Below are 25,640 nucleotides of genomic sequence, written 5' to 3' on the forward strand. Positions count from 1 at the left end.
TATGAGCTCTTTGATAAGGTCCTTGTCCTCGACAAAGGCCGCCAGGTGTACTTCGGTCCGCCCTCGTCCGCTCGCGCATACTTCGAAGGGCTCGGCTACAAGCCGCTCCCGCGCCAGAGCACGGCCGACTACCTCACCGGCTGCACGGATCCCAACGAGCGACAGTTCGCTGAGGGGCGCTCGGAGGCGGACGTCCCGACCACGCCTGAAGCGCTAGAGCAAGCGTTCCTGCAGTCGTCGTTCGCGCACGAGATGCACGCCTCGCTCGCAGATTACAAGCTGCTTATGGAGTACGACAAGGCGGACCAGGAGGCATTCCGCGCGGCGGTTGCGGCAGACAAGAAGCGCGGCGTGTCGAAGAAAAGCCCGTACACGCAGGGGTTCATCAACCAGGTGCGCGCGCTCACGATGCGCCAGTTCCAGATGCGTGTGCAAGACCGGTTCCAGCTGATCACGAGCTACTCGCTGCATACTGTGAGTGTGAGCCCCGTGAATGGGTTCGGTGACTTTGCTGACCGAGCGGTGCGGTAGATCTTGGCGCTGATCATTGGGGCGGCGTATTTTGACCTCAAGCCTGATGCGGCAGGCGCGTTTACGAGGGGGTCGGTCGTCTTCGCTGCGATGCTTACTACTTGTTTGGATACTTTCGGAGAGGTATGCGGTCGGCTGATATATTTATACTGGCTCAGCTCATGTTTTGTGATCTGTTTAGATGCCCGTGCAGATGCTTGGTCGGCCCATCATCAAGAAGCAGGTTGCTATGATTTCCCAGTCCTAAAGGCAGTAATCTCTGATTGTTACTGTCTGCAGACGAGCTATGGCTTGTATAGACCGGCAGCGATAGCTATCGCCAACACATTAGCGGATATCCCATTCTCTGCAACGAGGGTCTTTATCTACAACGTGATCATCTACTTCATGGCGCACCTCGCGCGGTCGGCAGGCGGGTTCTGGACGTATCATCTTTTTGTGAGCAATATTCTCTTCGCGCATGGATTGTGGATATGCTGACGTATGTGCAGACGTACATCACGTTCTTGACGATGCAAGGCTTCTTCAGGACGTTCGGATTCATGTGCACCAACTTCGACTCGGCGTTCCGCCTCGCGACGTTTTTCTTGCCGAACATGATCTTGTATGCTGGTTATATGATTCCTGTCTTTCAGATGAAGCGCTGGCTGTTCTGGATCGTACGTATCTGTTTAGCATGCTGGCCTGCAGTCGCTAATTTCTGCACGCAGTACTATATTAATCCGATATCTTACGGTAGGCATCTGAGAATCTGCTGATGGCCAAGCACTTATTGGTGTTCAGGCTGGGGTGCAAACATGGAGAACGAATTTATGCGCATATCCGTACGTTCAGTCCTATCTCTATCCGTTGCGCGTTTTGCTCAGTCATGGTAGTTGGATTGCGATGGCAGTTACATTGTCCCGCGTAACCCTCCAGGATCAAGCAAGTATCCGTGAGTGCCCCGATCGAGATTCGCGGAGCGAGATGATCTGATTTTTCTATGTCAGTGACTACCTCGGAATAAACCAGGCCTGCACGCTGTATGGTGGTACATCAGGGCAAAGCACGATCCCTGGCCGGTCGTACGTCGATGCTGGATACCAACTCGATGTTTCGAATCTCTGGCGCGAGAACTTCCTGGTGCTTGTTGGATTTTTCTTGCTGTTCCAGCTTACACAGGTTCTTCTCGTCGAATTTTATCCTGTACGTCTGCTTGTTTTTATTTTTCAGTGGTAGCAGCTCCGTTATTTATCCCTATGTCGCGCAGCAATTCTACGGTGCTGCGGCTGTGACTATCCACGCCAAGGAGAACAACGAACGGAAAGCACTGAATGCTCGTCTGCGGGCACGCAAGGCAGAGCGAGAGGGCAAGAGCAAGGAGGGTGTTGACATTGAGAGAGTTGGGGGAAACAAAAGGTGTGCCTGATTGAACTTCAGCTACGAGAGCTGGTACTGACCAGGTATGGCAGTGACGGCAACTTCGACTTTGAGAGCAAGACGTTCACTTGGGAGAACATCAATTACCGTGTCCCCGTAGCTGGCGGCTCGCTCAGGCTATTGCACGATGTGTTTGGCTATTGCAAGCCGGGTACGTTGACTGCTCTCATGGGCTCGTCCGGTGCAGGTAGGTCAATTCTTGTCGGAATGCCGTCCGAAGGGTCACTCAATCCTTGCATGAATAGGCAAGACGACTTGTTTGGATGTATTGGCACAACGCAAGAACATCGGGGTCGTGACTGGAGAACTGCTTCTCGACGGCCGTCCGCTGGGAACAGACTTCGCGCGCAAGACTGCTTATGGTGCGCGAACACATATGAGCTAGGAAATATGCGAAGTTGCTGAATAGCGCTCTTCCAGCCGAGCAAATGGATGTCCATGAAGGCACTGCTACCGTCCGAGAGGCCATGAGGTTCTCCGCATACCTCCGGCAGCCCTATGATGTGCCGAAGGCAGAGAAGGACGCCTACGTCGAGGAGATGATCGAAGTGCTGGAGCTGCAGGACCTGGCCGATGCAGTGGTGTACAGTCTCGGAGTGGAGGCGCGCAAACGGCTCACTATCGGGGTGGAGCTGGCGAGCAAGCCATCGTTGCTGTTCCTGGACGAGCCAACATCAGGATTGGACGGGCAGAGCGCGTGGAATCTCGTTCGTTTCCTACGGAAGCTCGCAGACAGTGGGCAGGCGATTCTGTGCACTATCCACCAGCCGTCCTCGATGCTAATCCAGACGTTCGACAAGCTGCTTCTCCTGGAGAAGGGCGGTGAGACGGTTTACTTTGGCGGCATCGGTCCTGATTGCTACGTTCTGCGGGAGTACTTTGCTCGCTATGGAGCGGTTTGCCCGCCTAACGTCAATCCAGCTGAAGTGAGTTCACCAAATATTGGTTTATCGTGAAGGCTACTGAACTCCCATCTCTCCGCCTTATAGTTCATGTTGGATGCCATTGGAGCCGGACTAGCCCCTCGTATCGGCGATTGTGATTGGAAAGACGTGTGGCTGGACTCTCCTGAGTATGCAGAGGCAAGGACAGAAATTGACCTGATTAAGCGGGCGGCTTTGGCCAAAGCCGTTAATGAGAACGATAAACCCGCTACCTGTAAGTTTTATTGCAGTCGCTGCATTCCTTCATGCTAATCTTTGCGTACCATAGATGCTGCGCCGTTCTGGTATCAGCTGAAGGTGGTTGTTGAGCGAAATAACACGATGCTGTGGAGGTCGCCGGATTATGTGTTCAGTCGTCTCTTCGTGCATGCCTTCATCTCGCTGTTTGTCTCGCTGCCGTTCCTGCGATTAGGCACCAGCGTTCGTGACCTGCAATATCGGGTCTTCGGCATGTGCGTGTTTCCATGTCCGTCCTTCTCGCGCTGCTTAATGTGCCGAATAGTTTCTGGGTGACTATTCTTCCGGCTATTGTCATGGGTCAATTGGAGCCAATGTGGATTTTGAATAGGCGTGCGTACATACGGTCCATTCCATCAGATTAACTGACTGATAAAAATGGTATCCAGGGATTTTCATTCGAGGTCAGTTCAGGGTGATCGTTTTCGAGTTACTAAGCGCTTACACTATGTGATGCAGAGGCGTCCAGTAGGATATACTCCCCATATGTGTTCGCCATCGCGCAGCTTATTGGGGAGATGCCATATTCTGTTCTTTGCGCTATTGTTTACTGGGTTCTGATGGTCTGTGAGCTTCCGTCACTGTACATCTAACGGTGGACTGACACGGATTCCTTGACAGGTCTATCCGATGGGATTCGGCCAAGGTTCGGCCGGAGTGAGAGGGACTTTCTTCCAGTTCCTGATCACCCTGTTCATGGAGCTGTTTGGCGTGACCTTGGGTCAGCTCATCGGTGCAATATCTCCCAGCATGCAGGTCTGTACTCATCTCGTTACGAGATGATACAATGCTCACGTTGGGACATACAGATTGCACCTCTCTTCAATCCGTTTATTGTTCTTGTCCTGGGTACCTTCTGTGGAGTCACGTTTCCATATCCCACGATGGAGAAATTCTGGCGGTCGTGGCTGTATCAGCTCGATCCGTACACTCGTACGCTCAGCTCGATGTTGTCCACGGAGTTGCGGTATGTCCGTATACCACGCGCTGGCTGCTCCCGCTCACGAAAACCCTTCTGCCAGCGGATTAGCGATTCAATGCCAGAGCGAAGAGTTTACGGTCTTCAACCCGCCTTCCGGGCAAACCTGCCAGGAATGGGCAGGCACCTTCGTCTCTTCCTACGGCGGGTATCTGGAGAACCCGAACGCAACCAGTTCATGTCATTACTGTCAATATTCTGTATGTGCTCGCGTTTTGAAGTCGTTGAGACAGACTGATGGTAGCCATTGATCAGGTTGGTGACCAATTCTTTGAGCCACTGAACATCAAGTACTCCGATCGATGGAGAGATGCGTTCATCCTGTTTTCTTTCTGCAGTATGTGCATAGTCTCCATCTCTGCTTTGTCTGACACTGACAATCTTTATTGCAGTATTCAATATCATTATGACCATCAGTAAGTGGCGCAGCACTGAACCCTGAACACACGCTCACCCAGACCGAAATTTCTAGTCGCGTCGCGTTTCCTACGCTACGCCAAGCGATGAAGCGACCATTTACATTACGTTCGTTTATAATCGAGTTGGATGACAGATGAACGAACCGTCACGCATGTCTCTGGCATCTGATGCATAAGTAGAAATGCGTAGAATATGGTAAAGCCCTGTAACGGATGCACGAGTCATGGTCACCGGTTACGTACGTCTGGGATTTTATTTCATGCTATACATCACTTTGGCAGCCGCTGTGGACACCAATACAGGTGAAGTCGAGCAACGAAGACCTTACAGGTACAGAGCACTGACTGGGTATAGAAGACACTATATGATACAGCCTGATGAAGGCTAATGTGACATTTTGCACCCATGGATCCTCGAATGGAATATTTGTGAAATGGTGGCAACGTTTGCTTCCACGCTGCCGGCAGTGCCACTATGCTTCCGTGCAAGACGAGCGGCGTCGTCGGTCTGGAGCTCGAAGTGATTCCACCAAGCCTTATTAGATGTTACTTAATTCCCAGTGAAGGCATTCAGAACCTTCGTGTCGCTGATCGGTCCATAGTATCGCTGGAAGTCGGCACTCACCTAGGCGACCGTATATGCTGTCTATAAATGAAGTACGTCGAGGACCGTCGCTGTCTAGCCATTTACCGTACTCACAGTGGCAGAGATATTCGTCGGCACAACTTGAGCGCACGGCGTCGACGTTCCCACAGAAACCCGTTGACCGCTTATATGTACTGAACCTCGTCTTTAGCTGAATCTCTCTTGTATCAGTGCAGTCGCTATATGCGCTTTGCTAGATACAGATGATGAGAAGTCAGCGTGCACGGATAACCTATCCCTCCCATGGACACTCACCAACGTACAGCAGACAATGTCATCACCGACTACGTACTGGAGCAGCATTATTTAATTTCATACAAAATCCAAAACATAGACATCGCCATTAAATAGCCCTAGGCAAACCCGCCCCGTGACCTCGTCGAACGCAAGCGAGTGGCAGATATTTGGCGTGAATGGCAGCGCTGGGTCTGAAGGTATCAGCAGTCCAACTCTGGCCCCTTTTCTTGGCTGATACCGCATAATCCTCTTGTTTTGCGTCTCCCAATTATGCTCTAACCAAATCGCACGCCCACCAGGGCCGACCTGCGCTAGCTGCGCAGATACGTGTGGTGGCATGGGGAAGTAGCTTGTGGCACCCGAGACACCGCCATTATCCTCTCTTGCGGAGGGCGGAAGACGGAAGCGCGTGACCTGACCGATGCCGGAGGAAGAGTCGTGGAAGGAGTAAAAGATCATGACCGAGAGGCAGGAAGCTGACGGAACTGAGACGCGGCTGATGTCATGAATCTCCGAGTCTGCTCGCAGAGGCTGCTCGAACTCGGCAACGACAGGACCGAGGTCGACAAAGCGATGGTCTTCATCGTCGCTGTGATTGTCTGTGATTGGCTGGAGCATACCAGCACGTCGCTTGGTGGGGATATTGTAAATTCGGAGTACGAGCCTTGAGTGCATGGTGCCGAGTCTTGAGTGCATGGTGCCGAGTAGAAGCAGAAATCCTTCATACAAGCGTACCCACAAATTGGAGAATGACTGTTTTGGGCTGTTAGGGTACAATACGTGTAGAAAAGACGGCATTCGTATCACTTACCTCGAAATATCGGGGGTGAACCCAACCAGAGAACATGGTCCGCGTGTCCGCGACGAACAATTGCAATGAACAATTCCCTCCCGGAACTACCACAGTTGCAGCGATGCGACCTTCAGAAATAGCCAGTTGATGTATTACGGGGCGTATATTCGGGGCACGGGGATGGCCAGGTAGGGATATCCTCCTAAGTGGAGAAGGTGCAGGAGGAGCAAAGTAAGAGAACTCGGGACGGTCTCGCAGGTCGACGGAGTATATTATAATCACGCTATTCATAGGTTAGACTTGATGCGAAAGAGTAGTATGCACTCCGACTCACTCTGCTCCATCGTTCATGCCGACTGCTAACGTAACGGACTCCCCTCCTTTCTGCAATTCGAATGTCGAGCTCCTATATGCGCCGGGCAGCTCAATGGTAGCAGCTCGGTAGGCGTCTTGCACGTCCTCAAGCGACCACAAGACGATTCGCGAGTGCCAGCGTCGTTCCACCTGACGATGACGCTGCGCTGTCAACAGCCACTTTCCTCCCAGCAAAAACTGCATTTCGTCGACATATGGTTCGTCCGTGTCACAAACGAGCGGCGTTATGCGCTTTGCCGAGGGCGTTCTTTCACGCCAGTTCACTTCCAAGCGAATGGCCTTGATCACGATCTGTTGCAGTTCATCGTGCGACAATGACTTGATGGTGATCCCTGGAGGGACATCGAGGGGTAGTTCCAGCTGATCGGCCAAGTTGTGCCATAAGTAATCCGACGATCCAAACGCATGCAGAGCGCGACAGGTCTGTGATTGGTGACGCAGTCAGTCATAATGTAATATCGAGCACTATGCGGAATATCAGGCAGAACGGCAGAACGCACTTGCTTCAGCGAGAGTAGGTCAAACACCGATAGGAACGAGGCTATGTCCAGCAGGACATCTTCAGGTAGACTAGTGAGACCCATGGATCATGGTGATGGAAAGAGGAGTGTGAGTCAGAATGGCGAGCTATCTCGAGTTGTTATATACGATGACCGGAGGAACCCTCCGTCGTGGCTGTTCCGAGTTCACTCTATCAGGCGGAATAACATTTTGCTGTCAGCTGAATGCGTGTTCATCAACCAATGAACTCCCAAGCAGGAGACTGTAGCGGGATACCCGGTGGTCGCCTCAACTGCGCTGGCATCGGCACTTCCGTGTTGGATATTATCTTATCTGATTATTGTTCATCTAATCTAATCACTAGATCGGCGGACAGGGCCACCCAATGTATATACTGGCTCGCGAACTCGGAGATCTGTGAAACTTCTTGAAGCTTGTCTCAACTGTTCGAACATCATGAACACATGATCTTGAGAGGTTCGTTAGATGCCTCTGATGTCCAGTCGTTCGCGACGCGGATCATTGAGAGTGCATGCCGCCAATGTGTCCATTCACCTCTCCAGATCCCCGGGGAGGGTTGCCAACTTTTACCTGCCAGCCATCTCTCTCCCCCTTCATCAACTTCATGATCATCTTGGGCTCCAAGGAAGGTTGGGCAGTGCTGGCACTAATCTCGATGAAACTGATGCCTACCAAAAAACCTCAGTTGCCCTGCCGGAAGGCCACGACCCTGGGTAGCTCTAAGTTCTACTCGTTCGGACCTGTCCAGTATTGGGTCCCTTCTACTATCATGACCATGTCCTTCTGACCATCCTACACCCCCACATCTGTCTTTGTACTGAGTACCATCTCCGGGCCGTCTTCGGCGGTCTCATTCATGTAAATTGAAAAAACGTAGCGTGAAGAGAAATCCACCACTTGCTTAACCGGGTAATTATCGGAGATGGCTTATCTAGTTTATAGCTACAATAATCTACTTCAGCGGCAGAAAGTGTTTGCCAGCATTGCAGACAAATTTTACAGTACCTGGGACAACATTGACTTTGAGCCACAATTTCCTCCCCATCAAAGTTTACTCTCAAAGCCGGCTCTCTTGAATATATTACTGGTGATTTCCATAGGTAAATTAACGCTGGCTAATTAACGGTGACTATATCCTCGCGGCCGAGGACACCAAGTTGTTCCCATCATCGTGCTCGACCACCCGGAACTCGTGCATTAAGGACGCTCCGGCCGGGACGTCTTGAAGCAAATTAGCACTTTCACAAAGCTACAAACAACGCCAAACCCGTCCAGTCATATAGACCTGCTTGCCCCTTTCAACGTGCACACATCCTGCAGACATACTATCGACCATGCGTACAAGACCGTTACCCATCGATCCAAACACCTTGTCAGAGCTTGAGAACTCGTCCGACTCAGATTGGTTGGATGTCGCGAGTAGCAGAGCCTCGGAAGACACTGACTCGGTCGTCGGCTTCGACAGCGACCGCGAGCTGGGTTCCGACCGACCGCCTTCCAGACGATCAACCAACAGCGCTGCGAGCTCGCGCGACGAAGTGCACATCTGGCAGGGATTGCTCGAGGGCGTTGAGTCACACGTAGCTCCGCTCGCGCTGACCACCCGCCTCGTGGCGCTCAGCAGCGACGACATACTTCCTCCCGACGCAGAGGCCCCCGACGAGGCGCATGACCCCGAGGAAGAGCAACGCGTCAGGGAGGCGCTCGACCAGAGCATGGCGAGCACCCTCAGTGGCTCGCGCGGCTCTAGTTCCCTCAGCGGCTCGCACACGTCCATCGTCCACTCTCGCGACCTTCGCCTATCATTCCCTGACCCGCTCAACAGTCCGCGCGACGAGCCCCTTAACATCTCGTTTGAAGACGTCGCTCCGCCGTCTGAAGCTGACGTGGCCCCCACCGTATCGACAGACGCTAGCCTGATCAGTGCTCCTGACAGCGGCCCAGCGCCTGTGGCTGCAGATCTGGGCGAGCCTGCCACGCCAGCGGTCCCGGAGGACGACGTGCGTCCCGACTTTTACGTCGTCCTGTACGGCGCATCGTCAGCCGTGAAGTGGTCTCTCGTCGATCAGCTGCTCGACAAGGCCGCCAAGGGCTCTCATTATGTCTTGACGTCGAAGATCGTCGGCCTGATCGACGGATACGTGCGCTTCATGAGCTCGGACCACGAGAGCCTCGCCGTATCCGTGATCGACCGCACGGAGCTGTCTGACGGTGACAAGGTAGGTGCACATCCCGCTTGCTCCTCGAACCTGACTTCATCCTCTTTCAGCCGAGCTGCGTTCCGTTAGAGAGGCCATCGCTCGCAGTCGTCTTCCTCCCAGCTCCTCCTTTATCTCTTCCAGAGCACACACTGTATCTCCCTGTTGTGGCGCAGCGGCTCAGCATGGAAGGAGTACCTCATTCGGCCGACCAGCTATTCGATGCCGAGCAGCAGTGGGAGACGCTGCACATCCCACGCAACAAGGTCGCCCGGCTGTCACCGTTCTACACAGTCATCGAGCGGGAAGAGGTTGAGCGATCGGTTCCGAGATACGTCGCCCGCGTCCTGCGACCGCTGTTTGCGAGATCGGACCGGAAGCCGGCACAGACGTTCCCGTCGAGGCATGCGTTGACGATGTGCGTCTCCCGTCCGCTCTCCACGTTGATCGTGCTGACTTTCTTTCGTCAGTCTCGCCGTATTGTCTGTGGTATTGGGCTATCTGATCAAGCGTTCTTTTGGACCGTCGATCATCTCGACAGAGCCGGGGGTATCGCAGCCGGTGGGGCACATCGCTGTGAGCGCGAACGCGTCACTAGCTGGTCAGACGGCGCTGTCGTCGGCTTTGGTGCCTTCGTCGCTGAAGGAGTTTGCACTCGCGGTGCTGCCTGCGCCTCTGGTTGCATCGACCTCGTCTGGCGATGTCTCTCAGGCGCCCCACGAATGTGCCTGTGGGTGCGGTCTTGTCAGCTGGCCGGGGAAGGTCAAGGACACGACGGACATTATGGTCCGACCCACCACGCTGGCGCCCGCGCTCCGCGACACCAGCAAGACGGGCCTTGCGCTGCTCGCCGCGCAGACACACGGGCATGAGCACGGTAACAGCAAGGGCAAGGGCAAGGCGGTCGCGCGTGCGGAAGAGCCGCTGTATGCGCTGAGCATGCGGCTGGCAGACTCGGTTTCGGAATATTTCGACCTGCGAGCGGTCAGCATGACCGTGGTGCGGGAGCTGCAGGATATCGTTGATGTGTTGCGTGAGCTTGCGCATGAGATTAGGCGACAGACGGCGGCGAGGTGGCAGCATTGGACGGGCATCGCGCATGGGCTGCGTGCGCAGGTTATGGACCGGCACGGGCGGGCGCGGACGAAGGCCCAGGAGCTGCGGCAGATGGGTGGGAGGCTCGCCGAGTCGGTGCGCGGCCGGGTGGGTGCGGCGAAGGAGAACGCACGGCTGGTGAAGGATGTGTGGCAGTCGGACGCGTGGCGTTCGGGGTGGGAGGGGTCGAGAGTACGACAGCTGGCGCAGGAGCGGAAGAAGGCACGCAGGCTCATGCGGCAGGCGGGCTTCAATCACTGAGTGCTTGGAAACGGTAAATTCTCGAGTTGTTTTTGTTATCGGACTGCGTGTATCGCGACAGGTCGCCACCTGGCTCTCCTTCGGCTTTTTTGTTTCTCGCTGCAGCAATCCCCACTATCCTTGTATCATTCGCTCTTGTCCTATTGTATTGTGTTAGATTATAACCTGAGGAACGATGGTTCCTTGGTAAGCAGGCGGGACGTTCAATCCCATGTACAGAAACTACTTCCAGAATGAGCATATTGTTTAAACTTTTCAGTGCGGATGAAGTTGGAGATGCGAAAGAAGATCTCGAGGCATGCACCCACCGCGTCCCTTCGCGACGCGCCCTTGAGTTATTGCGGTCACGTGATCGCGGTGGACTGTCCCAATTAGGAGGCCATCGTCGCCCCCGCACCGCCATTTCCGCAGGCTCCCGTTTATTCATCCGCATTTTAAAGTACCATCTATTCGCTCGGCGTTGCCCAGAGAGTGATCTGCGACTACGACCATGTATTCTGCACAACCGCCCGCCGAATTCTCCAACAATCCCTTCATCGATCATCCCGCCAACGCCCTCTCGCGCTACCCAGACATCACAGGCGACGACGACCCCACCTCCGGCCAATACACTTCCTGGCTGAACAAGCCCTCCGGCTCGAGTCCTGCACCCAATCCAACTGGCTATCCAGGGCAGGGCCTCCCGACAGGATACAATGGTGGATTACAGCAGCCCCAGATGCAGCCACAACAGACCGGGTGGACTGGAGGCGGAGGATACACACAGCCCCAGCAGGGCTACGGTGTTCCTGCTGTGCAGAGTCCGCAGATGACGGGTCGGCCGGGATTCCAGCCCTCGAGCTCATTCGGGCAGCAGCTCGCAGCGCAGGTGAACGGGCCGGGGGCATACACAGGCATGCCCCAGCAGCAGCAGCAGCAGCAGCAGCCGCCACAGCAACAATACACGGACTATCCATCTCAATTCGGCGCGAACACTGGATACCAGCCGGCCTACTATCCCCAACCGCAACAACAGCCGCAGCAGCAGGGCGCGCCGTACCTCGCCGAGTTTGACCCTTATGCGCAGGCCGGCCAGGCATTCGGGCAGCAGAATTCCAGCGCTGGGACCGGCGGCTATCGGCCACCCCATCCGCGGGAGTACGTCCAGCAGCACAAAGTAGAGCTGGACAGCTGGGATGTGTATGCATGGAAGCAGGTACGTGCTGTCTATCTCCGCAGATGCCGATGCTGTGAGGCTGATGACTTTTTGACAGGCGCAGAATTGCTTTGAGGCGCTAAGGGAGGCATGGGGCGCACGGAAGCGCGAGGTGGAGGCGCGTGGGCGGTCTCTTGGAGGTGCGGGGCTTTTTGGCGGCGGGGGCTATGGTGGAATGTATGGTGGGCAGGCGCAGGAGATGGCTCGGCTAGAAAGTGTGAGCGCGTGACTGATTGATTCTGCTTTATTGGTATGCTCATAAGCGTACTTTGCAGCTCGCAAAGGAGGCAGAGTCGAATCATGGTAAGCACTCAGCAATCTGGCACGCCATTTATTCTGACTGAACCGTGTTTCTCTCACCAGACTCAGTAGCTGCATCAGCCTTCCAGTTCCAAGAGGTCTTCAGCGGGTACAGACAATCCGGAGACCTCGCATCTAAGCGACGCGTCCGCGAGGCTATCAATGCTGCGCTAACCAGTCTGCCCGATTGGCCCTCACAGACCTTTTAGCACACATCAGCACGCGAAGACGCGGCGGGCATGTTGTTTGCATTTGGTCGCTGGTTGAATATAAGGACAATTCAATTTCATATGTTTTCCAATGCAGATATATATATACCTGTACTAGTATTGTGCAACCGTTGTACTGATCTTGTAGAGGCGTTCAGAACACATTGATGCGGACGAGAGTTTGGGAGCAAGGTTCAACGTCCAATTCTAAAGTTCATTATATTACTTGCAGGCGATCGCTCCTCAAGGTACGGAACCGGAACGATGTCTAGATTAGCTGCCATTGCAACAACAGAATTATGGTTCAGCGACGGGCATACAGAGGGTACCGATAATACATCCTATAAAGAGTGAGGCGATATACACGAGCCGCATTGCGCATGCGATAAAAAGAGGTATAAAGAGCAGAAACAGGGAGACACGAGTACTCAAACAGAGAGACCACTCAGAGACCGGAAGGAAATATAGAGAGAATAAGGAGAGGCGGGCAGCGCGGACGGCGGAGGAGGAGGCGAATTAGGTGCGTACACGAGGCGTGAAGGGTCGTCATAAATACAACAATAATGGAGGGACGTGAGACGCGGCGCGGAACGAAGGGGGTGCGCCGGGATGTGCGTCGTCCGCAGTCATCGTTTCGTGAAGATCTTGTTCAGGAGGCCGAGCACTTTCGGCACGTTGAGCTGCACGTATTCCAGGTCTAGCAGGTGCTTATTGTCTTTTTGCTAGATATGAGCAGGAATGAATGTTAGCTTTGAACGCAAGCTGGGAAGGGGATAAACCGACCTTCTCCAGAAGGTCATCTATGTTGAGATCCATCTCCAGGATGGCCTTCTCACGACCCTTGTAGTGCAGCGCAATTATGAAAGTACCAGGCGTAGGAGAGGTGAAGTTGAAGTAGATGTTGGGTCGCCTGTCGCGAGTCGGAGCTGCATGAGACAAAGGACACTAATGCACGTGAGAGCCAACATACCTGTTGTCGGGCACATTGCTCTCGACGATGATACCCTCCTTTTCCAACTGCGCGTGCGTGAAGCGATAGGGCCCATGAACCACAGGTTTCGCCGGCTTCTTCTCCTTCCCTCCAACGGTGACGACGCCCACGCCCGTCGTCGCGCCCTTATCCTTCGTTGCAGTGAGGCGGACGTTCTGCAGGTATGCCTTGTACTGCTCGAGCTGCGTGCGGAGATAGTTGTTGTGGTCGCAAATCGTCTTGTACACCGCCTCGAGCGACTTGGTCTCGAGCACCACCTTCTCGCGCAGGTTGCCCAGGTGCACGAGCTCCGCCGCGACCTCCTCCTGCATGAGCTTGTACCCGTCCGCGCGGTCGATGATCCTGTACTCCTCCAATTCGCGCAGCATCTCCTTCACTTTGATGCCCTTCCGCACGAGCGTTGCGTCCTTGGTCGTCGCTGCGCGCTCAGCGATCGCGGCGAGGTTGTGCGGCTTCTTGTCATTTGTCGGAGGGAGAGACCGGATCAACTGGACGAGATTGGACTTTGTCTCCATGTAGAGCATATCTGTTGTTGATACAGAGTCCATGAGCGCACTCTGGATGTCCTGAATAGGTGTCTCCCATCGGCTGTACAACTGCAGCTCGATGGCGCGGTTCTCCTTTCGAGGAACCTGGGGCGGTGCTTGACCAAGGTCATCGGTGAGTATGCGGAGATGTTGCTTGTCGTGGGGCGCCTAGAAGACGGCAGGTCAAATACCCGCAATTCGCATGAACTGCAAAGTAGACGTACAAGGACCTCAATGTGTTGGAGGATTAAGGAGTGCGTGTTGTACAATTCGTTAAGTGTGATGTTGATTACCAGGTCCTTCTTCGACAAAGCCATATATTGGTCCATCTAACATGCCAATGCCGGTTGAGCAACGGTCAATCTTCTGACAAGGACATGGGTCCGTACCTCAAGTGTGTCATAGAAGTCTCCGACTTCACAGAGGTTGTTGAGGAACTGGTTGATTCGTGCCTTGTTGTTCTCCACGAACGGGTTGAGAGTTATCATATACGCCTCCTTCGCATATGATGGCTTGTTAGCGAGGTTCTGTAGCATCTTCGCGATCTACGCAGCATATGATCAGAGATTTACCCATATATGAAATCGGATAATCCTACAAGAGTCAGTGTTCTTCGCGGGAACTTCGCTGGGACGCCCTCCACAAGCATGTACGCCTGAGGGGTGACTATAGCCGGGTTGATGAAACGAAGGAAGAAGAAACCACCAATCAGAGAGCATATAGCATAATCTGTCGCTTCAGGGTATTTCCTCTGAGTAAGAAGCAACGCAGTTACCATGTCAGCGCTCGAAGACGACGATCCTGATGGAGAATCCACCCACTCGTGTGAGGCTCCTGATCTGCTTACAGATCCACCGGATCCCATACGGAACACTCTCCATGCTGTCGATGATGGTAACGAGGAAGCTATTCGCAATCTCCATGAGCATGGTCAAGCGCGGAGCGATGATAGTCTGCACATCCGCGTTCGCGCTCGCGGTCTCCGGTGGCACCCCTCGAGGGAGATTTGAAGGAAGAGAACCAGTCTCCTCCTCAATCTGGGCAATCATCTGTTCGTATACCTTGACCGGGTTGATCTCCAGGTTGAGGTCCTTGTGCTCAATGAGACTGTTGATGCGCTCGGCAAGCACGCTCTTGAGGTAGCTCTGACCAGGCCCGCGGCGAGTATATGTTGTCATCATGCGTGATACGGGCGTGTTGGCGCGGAGAAGGGAGCCGAACTCAGTGGCGGTTTCGAATTGGGAGGATAGGACGGACTGGAACATGGTCAATAGCAGATGTTCTTCGCGGCTTTCGTACTGATTTCCGTATAGCGTGAACATGACCGTCTGTAGGAGGGTATCAATCTCGGTCAAACTGACGAGCCGACACAGGTTTGCGATATGTCGAGGCTCGGACTGCAGGAGGAAGAAGAGGTTGGAATACTGTTGGAGCTTGCGGTCGTCAGGATAATGCCCTTCAGTTGCATCAACTTCTTCTAGATGCTTCTCCACTTCGTTTTGCTGTCAGATAGTATTGATCCGTGGCTCAGCATAACACAGCATGAGATGGACGGACCTCATCGAGCGCCATCCGATTCTGAATGAGCAGGCCGATCCGAGAGTCGAGGAAGCGGACATCGCGTTCGAGCACGAAGTTACGCTTTGACTGGGAAGAGATACGAGCTTTAAGTTCCCTAAGCCGCTTTTGTGCTAGTCGCATACAGATACGACGCTTAAGCATACTCGGGCATGGAAATGCCAGTCTCGGAACCCACCTCGGCCCAGCTCATCCTCTACTTCGACATCCTGCTCGGCGGCCATACTAAACAGCGCGGTGACGCTGTAACGGTTCGTATTCCTGTTCGTGAGCCGTCTTGAAGACATGCCGCTTGGAGACTGGGGTGAAGTTGCAAGATCCGAATAGGACGACATGTTTGTGTGTGGTATCAACGGGGGAACTGGTATGGTGTTGGTGGCGGTCGCGGAAGGTGTGCGCAGAAGGGAGGCAAGGCGAGGAAACCAGTTGTCGCCGATGCAAGCCTACTTGGAACGAATGAACGTGGTCGATGTCGTGAACAGTGGCGGGAGAGAGGGTCCTCGGATTATGAGTAGTTGAGAGAACTGCGACACGGACGCGGACGGTGTTTACTCCCTTTCGGCAATTTCCTATAGAGTCCCGGCAAGGTATTATTGTTTCCTTAGCGATACCGGCCGGAGTCCCGGACAGTGATAAGAAAATACTACTTTTTCCGCCGGGAGTGCCGGAATGTGGCCGGGACGAGCTTACGGCACGCCACACTCTGCGGGTTGCTTTCTGTCGCAGACCATGCTGCGGTCTGACGGTGTCTGTGTCCAAGCATCGCAAAGGCGTATAAAAATGCATCTCCTTCTCTCTTCCCGCTCCCACCGCAGCTAGCGCGGCGAACTGCCGCCGCCGTGAGCACTCCCGCGCAGAGCTCATTCTACATCAACAGCATTTTGGTAAAGAGATCGCGTTTCATCAAAGATGGTGCTGCTTTGTGGGTATGGCAGCAACAACATCATGATGGCTGTGCAAGATCAGATATATCATCATTCAAAAGCTGCGGCATAAAATCGTGGACCATCCTCAGGATGCCATCTCAAGCTCCCTCCCGAACCAGTTCTCTCCATTTTCAAGATGGCCACGTCAAGTTCCGCCCCAGAACACAGCATTGACAAGGAGACACTGGTTTTGTACTCCAAGCTATTCGGTGTCTTACGCCATGATCCCGAATTCACAGCAACCCTCTGCGAGGTTGTCGGATCGCGCAGCATCGACTCATTTCTCCAGACAGTCATGTTCTCTCTGTACGTCAGCAATCACGCCAGCGAAGATGAACTTTTGCTCCTGTCCATGATACAAGCGCTGCTCGCGTCGAGGATTGGATTCACCACAGAGCTCACCGAGTTCCTGCACACGAATACCCCTGTGTCGCGCGCGCTGACCGTCTATTCCCGCCGTGCTTCCCCGCACGATTACCTCAAGAGAGTTCTCGCCGAGCGCATCAGTCACCTGGTGGCACATGACCAGCTGAATGTTGAAATTGATCCGGTGAAGGTATACGCTCAGATGGTCGCTCAGATTGAGCTCGATGCTGGTTCTCAAGCTGGGATTCCGCACGAGGTATCGGCAGATGTCGCGGCAGAGGATTCGAACGTGCAGGCCATTATTGCACAACGCTTGACCATGCTGACCTCCATCGCCGAGGGATTTCTGTCCGGTATCATCCAATCTATCGACCAAGTATCTTACGGGTTGCGATGGATTTGCAAGCAAATCAAGCTCTTCGCACGACTAAGTAAAGTATCTCCTGAAGCACCACGTGGATCGTAACAACCTACAACTGCCCAGCGGCAATATCCTGACGCTAGCGATCGTTCCATTGCTGCTCTGCTTGCCAGTTTCTTTTTTTGCGCGTTTCATAATTCCCGCAATTATCACAGCGCAAGCATACCAACTGATTCAGGGCGTACCGCCAAGCCATCCCCAACGGACCTTGACGCTTTACGTTAGCGCGATATTCACCATGCCGGATAAGCTTTGACGACCTCCTGCAGATTGCGAATCTGTTGACAAGCTTAGCGGCGGAGCCATCGTACGAAAACGACTGGTACATGGCAAAGCCGAAGCCATTTGTCGACAATAACCAGAAACGCACAGATGCGTTCTTGTACAAGCTGTGTGACGTCGATGATTTCGACTCCGCACAGGTCTGTCGATCTCATACACATGCGTAGCGCCCATGTTGATGCTTTCTGTCAGTCAAGCGCTCCGGAGGGCGATATCGTTATAAGATAACAGTGAACGAATTGTACAACAACCAGCGATTGCTACAGCAGCACTACGATGCCGTGGTGAGTGCGAACTTGCATTCGCCGTTTGAGGTCTGCTGAAAGGGGGGTGTCTAATAAAGGCAGCGGACGACGACGGGGTTCTGCGGCGAATCTTGAATGAGCTTGGAAGAACGCCGTCACAGCTCCCTCACTCGGAAGATTTCGCAATTGAGTTGCGTCTATCTAGCGGCTGAGGTTCATGGTGCGCAAGGAGCGATGGCGTGCAGTTGAGGCGTGTAGGATAAGGTGAGAGCAGCTTTGGCGCAGAACACAATGGACTTAACTTTCGTGCAGTGTGCATGTATGAATAAATGGTTGAAATTTGCTGAGACCGATTTGGCCGTAGTATGCAAGACTGCACTGGTTAGCGCCTGAGCAGTTGAATGTCCCATGGCTGCCTCGCTTGATCGACGTTCTTAGCATGCCGATGCTTCCTTTTGTGTCCTGCAGAGACCCTGAGGTGCGGATTCTTCTTCTCGTCAAGAACGAGGCTCGAGTTGTCGTTCACCCTGGCTTTGGCCCGGTAATGCTCGCGATTCACAGGAAAGAAGAAGTGTCGTAGTCTTCTCATCCGATATTAATGCGCTGACGCTGCTGCGAAAATATTAGCCTATCTACTTGGCTCGTATGATTGCGACACTGATCAGGAGCGCGAAGCAAGTCCTGACGTACCTCGGAGTGGTTGTCTAATCTTCTCAGAGCATTCCGAGCGCCCGTAAATAAAATGTCCTTCCGATCAAACGAACTCGCCCCATTCGCCAGGTCGTCCAACACGTCCTGAATCCAAAGCATTCACCATGGCTGTCGCGTTGGGTCGTTGGCCGAGGCTCTGCTCATTCTGATGGTAGCGATGCCGTTCTGGCGCTTATTTCAAAGGTTTGTAGCACGCAGTTGTCAATACTTCTTCTCACTTCCAGTATCACCAATATACCCTCCTTACCAACATCTTTCACCTTCGAACATGCTTCCCACCAAGAAGGGCGTGAGGCGAAGAAAGAGAAGATTGACGGGATCGGTGATCACGCTGCCCCGTTCGCTCATTATCTCGAGAATGAGGCGGACTCAGAGATTGAGCATAATTCCATTGTATATGCATGCCATCGCATAGTGCATGGCGTAGACTATTTCGACCCAGTCGTTATCAACGAGGTCATACTGAGAGGCTCACTGATCTCGCACCTCCGTAAGTGAAAATGTAGCTTTTAAGGTATCATGAGGCTTACACTTCCATTAGTCACAACGGGGCAGCACTTCCCGTCATGCAGATCTGCATCAAGGCGTTGCCGAGGTCGAAGTCTATTGCATATTTCGACACATCTTTTCATCGGTCCATCCCCTCCGTATTGCGAGTTATGCGATGAAGCCGGAGGTTGCTCGGAAGCGAGGGCTTAAGAAATGTGGCTTTCACGGACTTGTAAGTCATTTGCTAGCCACCTGCGTCACGTTTATTGAACATCACTCTTATGCTAGATGCATACATTTTGGAATCAGTCCACAGAAGGTACATATTCCCTGCTGTACGTGCACACGGGCAACTCATGCCACTGTTAACGGCCCGCATCGTCTCTCAATCTGATAATTACGCACCTCGGTTCTGGAGCATCTGCCTGCGCGATCCAAAACGGGTGCTTGGTGGACACTACCATGGGCCTTACGCCTCTCACTGGAGCGACACGCAGCGGTGCAGTTGACGCTTCACTCGTGTTCCACCGCGCAGGGCGTGTCACGCACGATCCAAGCGCAGCAATTGACGTGCACATTACCGAAGCAGAGTCCATCCTCAATACCGAAAGTGGCTGGCATGCTCTAACGGAGACAGCAGACTTCGACGAGGTCGTCCTACGAATGAAGGAGGCACGCGCACAGGGCGACGGACATGTGCTGGATGACTGGGAGGACGATGCGAAGTGGAAACTAGCGTTCGACCTGTTTACGGATCGGATCACCGTTTCGGTAGGGGCGTACTTCGTCAGGCTTGGGGGGGAAGTGGATGCACTGGTGTTCTCGGGTGGGATCAGGGAGAAGAGTGCGGAGTTGAGAGAGGAGGTAGCGCGGAATGCGGCGTGCTTGGGATTCAAGCTTACAGACATGCGAATGATAACGTCAGGGACAGGAACGCTGTGGTGGTGGTGGAGATGGGAAGAAAGAAGGATACTAATAAGGTTTTGCTGTGTAGGACGGAGGAGCAGGTGAGTGAAGACGATCTTCCTTGTATAGGCTCGTGGAAGACTGAGTCCTGATGAAACTATTTCTAGCTTGAGATGGCGAAGGAATGTGTCCTGGAAAATGCATTCTGGCAGTGATTGGCAGTTAACGTTCTATTCAATCATGAATAAGCAGCATCGAAGATCTTCTTATTGCCATTTAGAAGCGAACGCAATGATGCAGATAGTCCGCGGTTTCTTTTTTCTCAGTGGATACGCTTGGCCGTTCAGCGGTCAGCTATGATATCGCCCCGAGATCGTGCGTCGATGAATGGTGGCTTACGTCTGCCCATATGCTAAGCAACGGGACGAGTCGTTTTAGATACCCGATTGCGGCCAGGATATATATGCTGTGCAATATGCCAGCGAAACGGGTGAGTGTCCTTTGCGCTCAGTGAATATCGACATGCCCTCCCTCCTACATAGTCTATTGCTTCTGGCTGCGACATGGTTATCATGGAGGCTGATCCGCTGGTTGTTTAGCAAGGATCCGCTGCGCAATGTTCCTGGTCCTCCTTCGAAGTCGTTTCTGACCGGTGCGCTGTTGACGTTGATATCTAAGCAGGCACAGATCATCCCATACTTCCCTCAGGAATCTGGGTCAATACTTCAATCGCTACGGTTTGAATTTTTAGAGGGATGTTGCACTAAACTACAGTCCCGTCGTGCGACTCAGCGGCCCTTTTGGCGTACGTATTGTAACTTCCCTTTGTAAGGACTTACAAGATGAACTCCACATCAGAGCTCGGCATTGTATGTAGCCGATCCACTCGCACTGCAGGCCATGTTTGTGAAGGACCAGGCTCTATACGACCAGTGGGATGGCATTCTCAGGCGAGCCTTCACGAGGCATGTTTCATACTACTTGCTCAATGTCGGGCAGGGCACTTGCGCTCATCATTGGCCCCAGCTTAGGAAGTGCACAAGGTTAATACACGGAGGGACGGTGTCTATTCCATAATTCTCATGGATCACCGACAGGAGAGCAACACCGTAGACAGCGCAAGCTGCTGAATCCGGCGTTCTCGACGAACCGCTTGCATACGATGCTGCCGGCAATTTATGAGACTATGCACAAGGTTCGTCCACATCCGGACATGGCGCGGTTCTATATTTCATCGCGCATATTCACTGCTGATGAATTGAATATTTGACAGCTTTGTGATGCAGTCGGCTCTCGCATCAGTGCGAAACCCCAGGAGGCTGATATGCTGCACTGGCTTGGACGTGCCTCCCTTCAGATGATAGGCAAGGGTGGTATGGCCCATTCATTAGACATGCTTCTCGAAGAAAGACCCAACAAATATGCAACCGCTGTGAAAACTCTATTGTCAGTTACTCGGCCAGCTCTGATACTGCGTTCTTATCAATGCTCACTATCTATTGGTGATAGAGCGGCAATGACGGAGCTCAGCTGGCTACAATACTTGCTGCCGATATTTACTCCCTTAGCACCTCCAGCCGTATGGCGAAAGGTCCTGGATATGCTTCCATATCGACCGATGAGGAACATGCTTCATATCATGGACACATTGGACAGCATGGCGGAGGAGATCTTCAACGCGAATAAATCAAGGCTGCAGGGCGAAGTCACAAACGCTTCAAGCAGCGACCATGACCACCAGAGCATCATTGACACATTGAGTACGTCCAGTTTGTAAACGGCTGGCAAGAGCTCATATATCGCTGTCTTAGTGAAGGCTCACTTGGAGGAATCAGAGGACTACAAGGTGCCCGAGGAGGAGGAAATCGCACAGATCATGTAGGTATCTTGTGCAACGTGTTCAGACTGGCCGACTGACTGACTGACCTGAGTCCGTCTCAGTGCGCTGGTGATTGCAGGGATGGAGACTACGTCCAACACGACAGGAACGGTATTGGAGTACCTCGCTCACAGGAAAGACTTGCAGGAGAAGCTTCGTAGCGAAATTCTCGAGGCCAGTAACGGTGAAGACTTGCCATATGATACGCTTATGCAATTACCCCTTCTCAACGGCGTGTACCGGGAACACTTGCGACTGTATGTGCGATGTAGATCTCATGATACTACGACACGTCTCATGGTACCGATAGTGACCCGATTGCCCCACTCGCCATGCGGGAGTACGTGCAACCCTTTGCCACATTATTCCGTGTTGAATTGTTATCCTTCACTAGTGCCTTGGCGGACACTGTCCTTCCCCTTTCAAAGCCTGTTCGCGGGATCGATGGAACACTTTTACGTGAATTGCCTATTGCAAAAGGAACGAAGATTATCATCGGCGTGCTCGGATCCAATACGAACAAGGACGTGTGGGGGGATGACTCCCTGGAGTTCAAGCCCGAACGCTGGTTGTCAAGAGAGTCCTCGACCATGTCTGATGAAGATATCAGCATCCCTGGAATGTATGCGAATTTGTATGTTTGAGCTCGTTTCAGTGAAGCACCATCGACCCATGATCACGTCCTGTTAGAATGACATTCGCTGGTAGACCAAGGTCCTGCATGTGAGTGTTGCATTTCGCAATAACCTAGAACTTACACTCATGAGCCTCATAGTGGGTTCAAGTATGCCGAAGTACAGATCAGTACGTCGGGTTGAAACTGCCATCATAATACATGCATGGCGCTGACTAATTAAGTTATCAGAGGCTTCGTTGGCGGTTCTCTTGACGAGGTTCTCGTTTGCGCCATCTCAAAAGCACATCTTCTGGAATGTTGCGAGTGCGATCTATCCCACCGTGGGCAAGGACAGCAACTATGTGGAACTTCCACTGATAGTGCAGCGATTGGAAGGCGAAACATGTTAGAATTATCAGGGCTGCATGGCTGAATTGATGGTGCAGAGATGTGAATTTCCAACTCTAATAATCACATACCGTCAGAGAAATTTAGAATACGATTGCAAATGCTATCCAGGTTACTCTCTGTTTGTATTCTTCATGGTACACCGATGTTCGTCTATCAGAACAGTTTCATCTTCACTACTAGCCCCATCACTGCGTATCGATGTTCTAAGGGCAAGCTGAGATCGAAGAGTCCTCTGGATAACATCCCAGGCCCTCCTCGGCAGTCATTATGGACGGGTGAGACTCCGCGCTTTGGTAATATGCTTGTTCAGAATACTAAGAGCAATTCGCAGAAAACCTTACCAAATTCTTGAGCCGCCACCGCTCGGCATTTCAATGAAGCATGGCTCAAGGTTCTCGGCCTGTTGTCAAGATATGCAAGTCCTATTCGCCGTGTGGAGTAGCATCCATACTCACGGAGCAGAGTGCACTGACACGCCAGATCACGCTCGAAGCAATCGCCGCTCTATGTCTACGACCCGAAGGCACTCTACTCGATTAAGTGGATGTCAGAACCAACCTCCTTATTTTCGGGCCAGGGCTCATTTCAATTCTGGATATGATCGTCATTCTTGGGGCATGCATACTTGACCCTACTGTGGCTTCGTAGGCCAATGTCAACGGTGGCAGCGGAAGATGCTGAACCCCGTGTTTTCTGTGGCGCACATGCGCAAGATGATGCCTACATTCTACTATGTCACGTACAAGGTAATTCGCCAATGCGATGCGCCCAGTCACGCTGATGGTAGCAAAATGGCAGCTCCGCCACGCGCTCGCCTCTCGTGTTTAATACGGGCCATGTGAGCCCGACGTCCTTGAGTGGTTAAGGCCCTGTGCGCTGGAGCTCATCGCACAAGGAGGACTTGGCTACTCTCTAACAGATCCTCTCACGATCGAATCCGCCTGCTGCGCGAGTTGGTGCCCTACGTCTTCGATCTGGGCCCGGAAGAATATCATGAGTGTGTGCCGTGCGTACTTTGCAGATGTTTTATGGGAACGCGCTGATGGTTGGTGAAGTGAGGGCGAATATGCAGGTGTCTGAGACCGACAGGTTGCCAGAGGACCAGATGATAGCTCAATCGACTAGCCACTCACAAAACTATCATCGATTGGATGAAAGTTTGCGGCGGTGGGATCAGACGGTGCGGGAGGCGTTCATCTGATTAAGGCCCTCTCGCTCTCCCAGTGGGTTCAAGTTCGTTGAACTAGAAATGAGTCAGGTTAACCAGTTCAAATGCCCATCTTTACCATTACTCACAAATGACTATCCGCAGAGGTCCTGCTATTAATTCTCCTCTCGACCTTTACATTCGAGCAGACGGACACGCCGATCATGTGGAACGCCGCGCCGGTGCGATATTCCTCTGTGGGGAGAGAGAGCGACCATGCGGAGTTGCCGATGCGAGGGGGCTGGTGCAGGATATATTGTGACGATGATACAGAGCATAATGGAGATTCTTGTACATTGCGATTGTAAGATATATTCAATGATGAATGGGAACCAGGTGAGAATTACGATATGCTATTATGTGGAGTGCAACGCAATCACACGACTGCGACGAGAGGACAAGAAAAAGGAAGTGAAGATGGACCGTCTGCAAGAAAATAGATATTTCACGACATGTATTCTATATTGGAGATTATCTTCGCGAAACTCTGGGAGCGGGTATGAGGCCCAGGAGGCCGAAAGTAAGAGCATATAGGCTGGAGGCTGTGAATTGTAATGGAGAGGAAAGGTTGAGCAAGATGAAGAAATGGCAGTGAAGCACAACCGCACCTGCTATCACGCCTTCGATGAGACCGAGGCCTGTCCAACGGCCTAGAGTATAGGAAAGTAATGGCCATCCGGTGATAATGGAGAAAGTCAATATCTGTGCAAGCGAGGGCTTCAGGGATCGCTACAATATGAAGAAGCGGAAGAAATACCGGTATAACAGTAGATAGCACGCCGGACTCTCTCCAGCGACGGTACTATCCGATGCACGTAAATGAACTCTTCACAGAATATATTGGACGGAAGAACATACATCGGGCTGTTCTCCCCTGAGTAATGGCAGAGACATAATGTACATGAACAAGGAGATTGTGAGCAGTCCATTAGCCAGGCATGCTATCGTAGCGAGTCTGTTAATGCATATGAGACCAACACGCCTTGTTTTTCGAACTGAGCGCACCTCCCCCAACCGTCTACGGAGACTTGTCCAGTGACAACCTGCCAGAACCTGAGATGGTTACCGACATAATAGAAAGTAGCCAGTCCTCCTGGGACGATGAACTTGAGCTGTCTCAGCGTGTGGTTCGAAAGCGACATGATGTGGAAGAGATCAGTGAAGGACTGTCTTGCCGCCTGTTCTAGGTGAGGCGAACACGAGTCAGCGTGAGGCTGCAGAACAGCAGACGGGTTGCTGCAGTTGGTGGGTGGTCAGTTGGACGAGGCAGTCCACCATGGGCGGGTGAATGTCGTTATCACATGTTCCTCAGAGACACACGTCTGTCACGGTGTGACTTGCTGATCGTTCCGAATCGCCACCAGCTTTTCCCCGAGCATCTCCCTCAGATTGTCATCTGCCCCAGTGACCGTCCTGCTCCATCCTCTTGCTCTCTTTTGGTGATCCTTGTGGCTTGTACGTGGTCCGCATCTACGTCGGATCCTCCCTCATGGTCCAAAAGACTATTCGATCACACCGATGGCAGAATGTGAACCGCACGCATCACTGACATGCGTTCGGTCTTACACTCCAAAGAAAACCCGCGCGATATTTTCTACGGATCGCATTCTATTGTCCTGCAAGACATCACAAATGGTGTATATGGGACCCAACTTCATGCGCTGTCTCGCGCTGCGACGCGACGCGTCGCGTACTGTCACACGTGACTCTTCGTGATGATCGTCG

At 52.8% G+C, this 25,640-nt stretch overlaps 8 protein-coding genes across 8 annotated transcripts; 5 read left to right on the top strand and 3 right to left on the bottom strand.

The window, feature by feature from the left end:
- Positions 1-5,487: 5,487 nt before the first annotated feature.
- On the bottom strand, positions 5,488-7,164 carry LAESUDRAFT_764270 (uncharacterized protein; the record flags this gene model as incomplete). Its single annotated transcript, XM_040913411.1, has 4 exons — positions 5,488-6,165; positions 6,224-6,488; positions 6,540-7,003; positions 7,081-7,164. 4 exons carry the CDS (start codon positions 7,162-7,164, stop codon positions 5,488-5,490), a joined length of 1,491 nt encoding a protein of 496 aa, XP_040758555.1.
- A 916-nt stretch (positions 7,165-8,080) lies between these two features.
- On the top strand, positions 8,081-10,727 carry LAESUDRAFT_816283 (uncharacterized protein). Its single transcript, XM_040914763.1, has 3 exons — positions 8,081-9,321; positions 9,372-9,718; positions 9,771-10,727. Exons 1-3 carry the CDS (start codon positions 8,437-8,439, stop codon positions 10,654-10,656), a joined length of 2,118 nt encoding a protein of 705 aa, XP_040758556.1. The 5' UTR covers positions 8,081-8,436; the 3' UTR covers positions 10,657-10,727.
- A 419-nt stretch (positions 10,728-11,146) lies between these two features.
- LAESUDRAFT_764272 (uncharacterized protein) lies at positions 11,147-12,360 on the top strand (the record flags this gene model as incomplete). Its single annotated transcript, XM_040913412.1, has 4 exons — positions 11,147-11,851; positions 11,910-12,068; positions 12,127-12,154; positions 12,215-12,360. The coding sequence occupies 4 exons, from the start codon at positions 11,147-11,149 to the stop codon at positions 12,358-12,360; spliced, it is 1,038 nt and encodes a 345-aa protein (XP_040758557.1).
- Positions 12,361-12,986: 626 nt separating this feature from the next.
- On the bottom strand, positions 12,987-15,791 carry LAESUDRAFT_665208 (Rho GTPase activation protein; the record flags this gene model as incomplete). Its single annotated transcript, XM_040905173.1, has 9 exons — positions 12,987-13,082; positions 13,144-13,270; positions 13,331-14,046; positions 14,103-14,207; positions 14,268-14,423; positions 14,477-14,629; positions 14,700-15,380; positions 15,436-15,569; positions 15,635-15,791. The coding sequence occupies 9 exons, from the start codon at positions 15,789-15,791 to the stop codon at positions 12,987-12,989; spliced, it is 2,325 nt and encodes a 774-aa protein (XP_040758558.1).
- Positions 15,792-16,518: 727 nt separating this feature from the next.
- LAESUDRAFT_764274 (Rho GTPase activation protein) lies at positions 16,519-17,908 on the top strand (the record flags this gene model as incomplete). The annotated part of the gene is made up of 4 exons (XM_040913413.1): positions 16,519-17,124; positions 17,439-17,591; positions 17,649-17,735; positions 17,795-17,908. 4 exons carry the CDS (start codon positions 16,519-16,521, stop codon positions 17,906-17,908), a joined length of 960 nt encoding a protein of 319 aa, XP_040758559.1.
- A 656-nt stretch (positions 17,909-18,564) lies between these two features.
- LAESUDRAFT_739445 (actin-like ATPase domain-containing protein) lies at positions 18,565-20,017 on the top strand (the record flags this gene model as incomplete). The annotated part of the gene is made up of 8 exons (XM_040911005.1): positions 18,565-18,590; positions 18,632-18,863; positions 18,932-19,041; positions 19,078-19,111; positions 19,206-19,260; positions 19,315-19,837; positions 19,891-19,903; positions 19,970-20,017. 8 exons carry the CDS (start codon positions 18,565-18,567, stop codon positions 20,015-20,017), a joined length of 1,041 nt encoding a protein of 346 aa, XP_040758560.1.
- Positions 20,018-20,324: 307 nt separating this feature from the next.
- Positions 20,325-24,223, top strand: LAESUDRAFT_739446 (cytochrome P450; the record flags this gene model as incomplete). The annotated part of the gene is made up of 13 exons (XM_040911006.1): positions 20,325-20,461; positions 20,556-20,607; positions 20,661-20,771; positions 20,860-20,997; positions 21,076-21,248; positions 21,312-21,507; positions 21,592-21,680; positions 21,744-21,938; positions 21,992-22,021; positions 22,076-22,315; positions 22,372-22,404; positions 23,933-23,961; positions 24,021-24,223. The coding sequence occupies 13 exons, from the start codon at positions 20,325-20,327 to the stop codon at positions 24,221-24,223; spliced, it is 1,626 nt and encodes a 541-aa protein (XP_040758561.1).
- A 163-nt stretch (positions 24,224-24,386) lies between these two features.
- Positions 24,387-25,057, bottom strand: LAESUDRAFT_764277 (uncharacterized protein; the record flags this gene model as incomplete). The annotated part of the gene is made up of 5 exons (XM_040913414.1): positions 24,387-24,457; positions 24,524-24,617; positions 24,673-24,717; positions 24,774-24,870; positions 24,921-25,057. The coding sequence occupies 5 exons, from the start codon at positions 25,055-25,057 to the stop codon at positions 24,387-24,389; spliced, it is 444 nt and encodes a 147-aa protein (XP_040758562.1).
- Positions 25,058-25,640: the final 583 nt, after the last annotated feature.

Source organism: Laetiporus sulphureus, assembly GCF_001632365.1.
Source record: "Laetiporus sulphureus 93-53 unplaced genomic scaffold LAESUscaffold_72, whole genome shotgun sequence".
NCBI lineage: Eukaryota > Fungi > Basidiomycota > Agaricomycetes > Polyporales > Laetiporaceae > Laetiporus > Laetiporus sulphureus.

Bases quoted from the DNA above. Each gene is read 5' to 3' on its own strand.
- LAESUDRAFT_816283 (XM_040914763.1), top strand. From the start codon at position 8,437: ATGCGTACAAGACCGTTACCCATCGATCCAAACACCTTGTCAGAGCTT. The intron at 9,322-9,371 runs GTAGGTGCACAT...ATCCTCTTTCAG, and splicing joins AGCTGTCTGACGGTGACAAG to CCGAGCTGCGTTCCGTTAGA. The intron at 9,719-9,770 runs GTGCGTCTCCCG...TTCTTTCGTCAG, and splicing joins TCGAGGCATGCGTTGACGAT to TCTCGCCGTATTGTCTGTGG.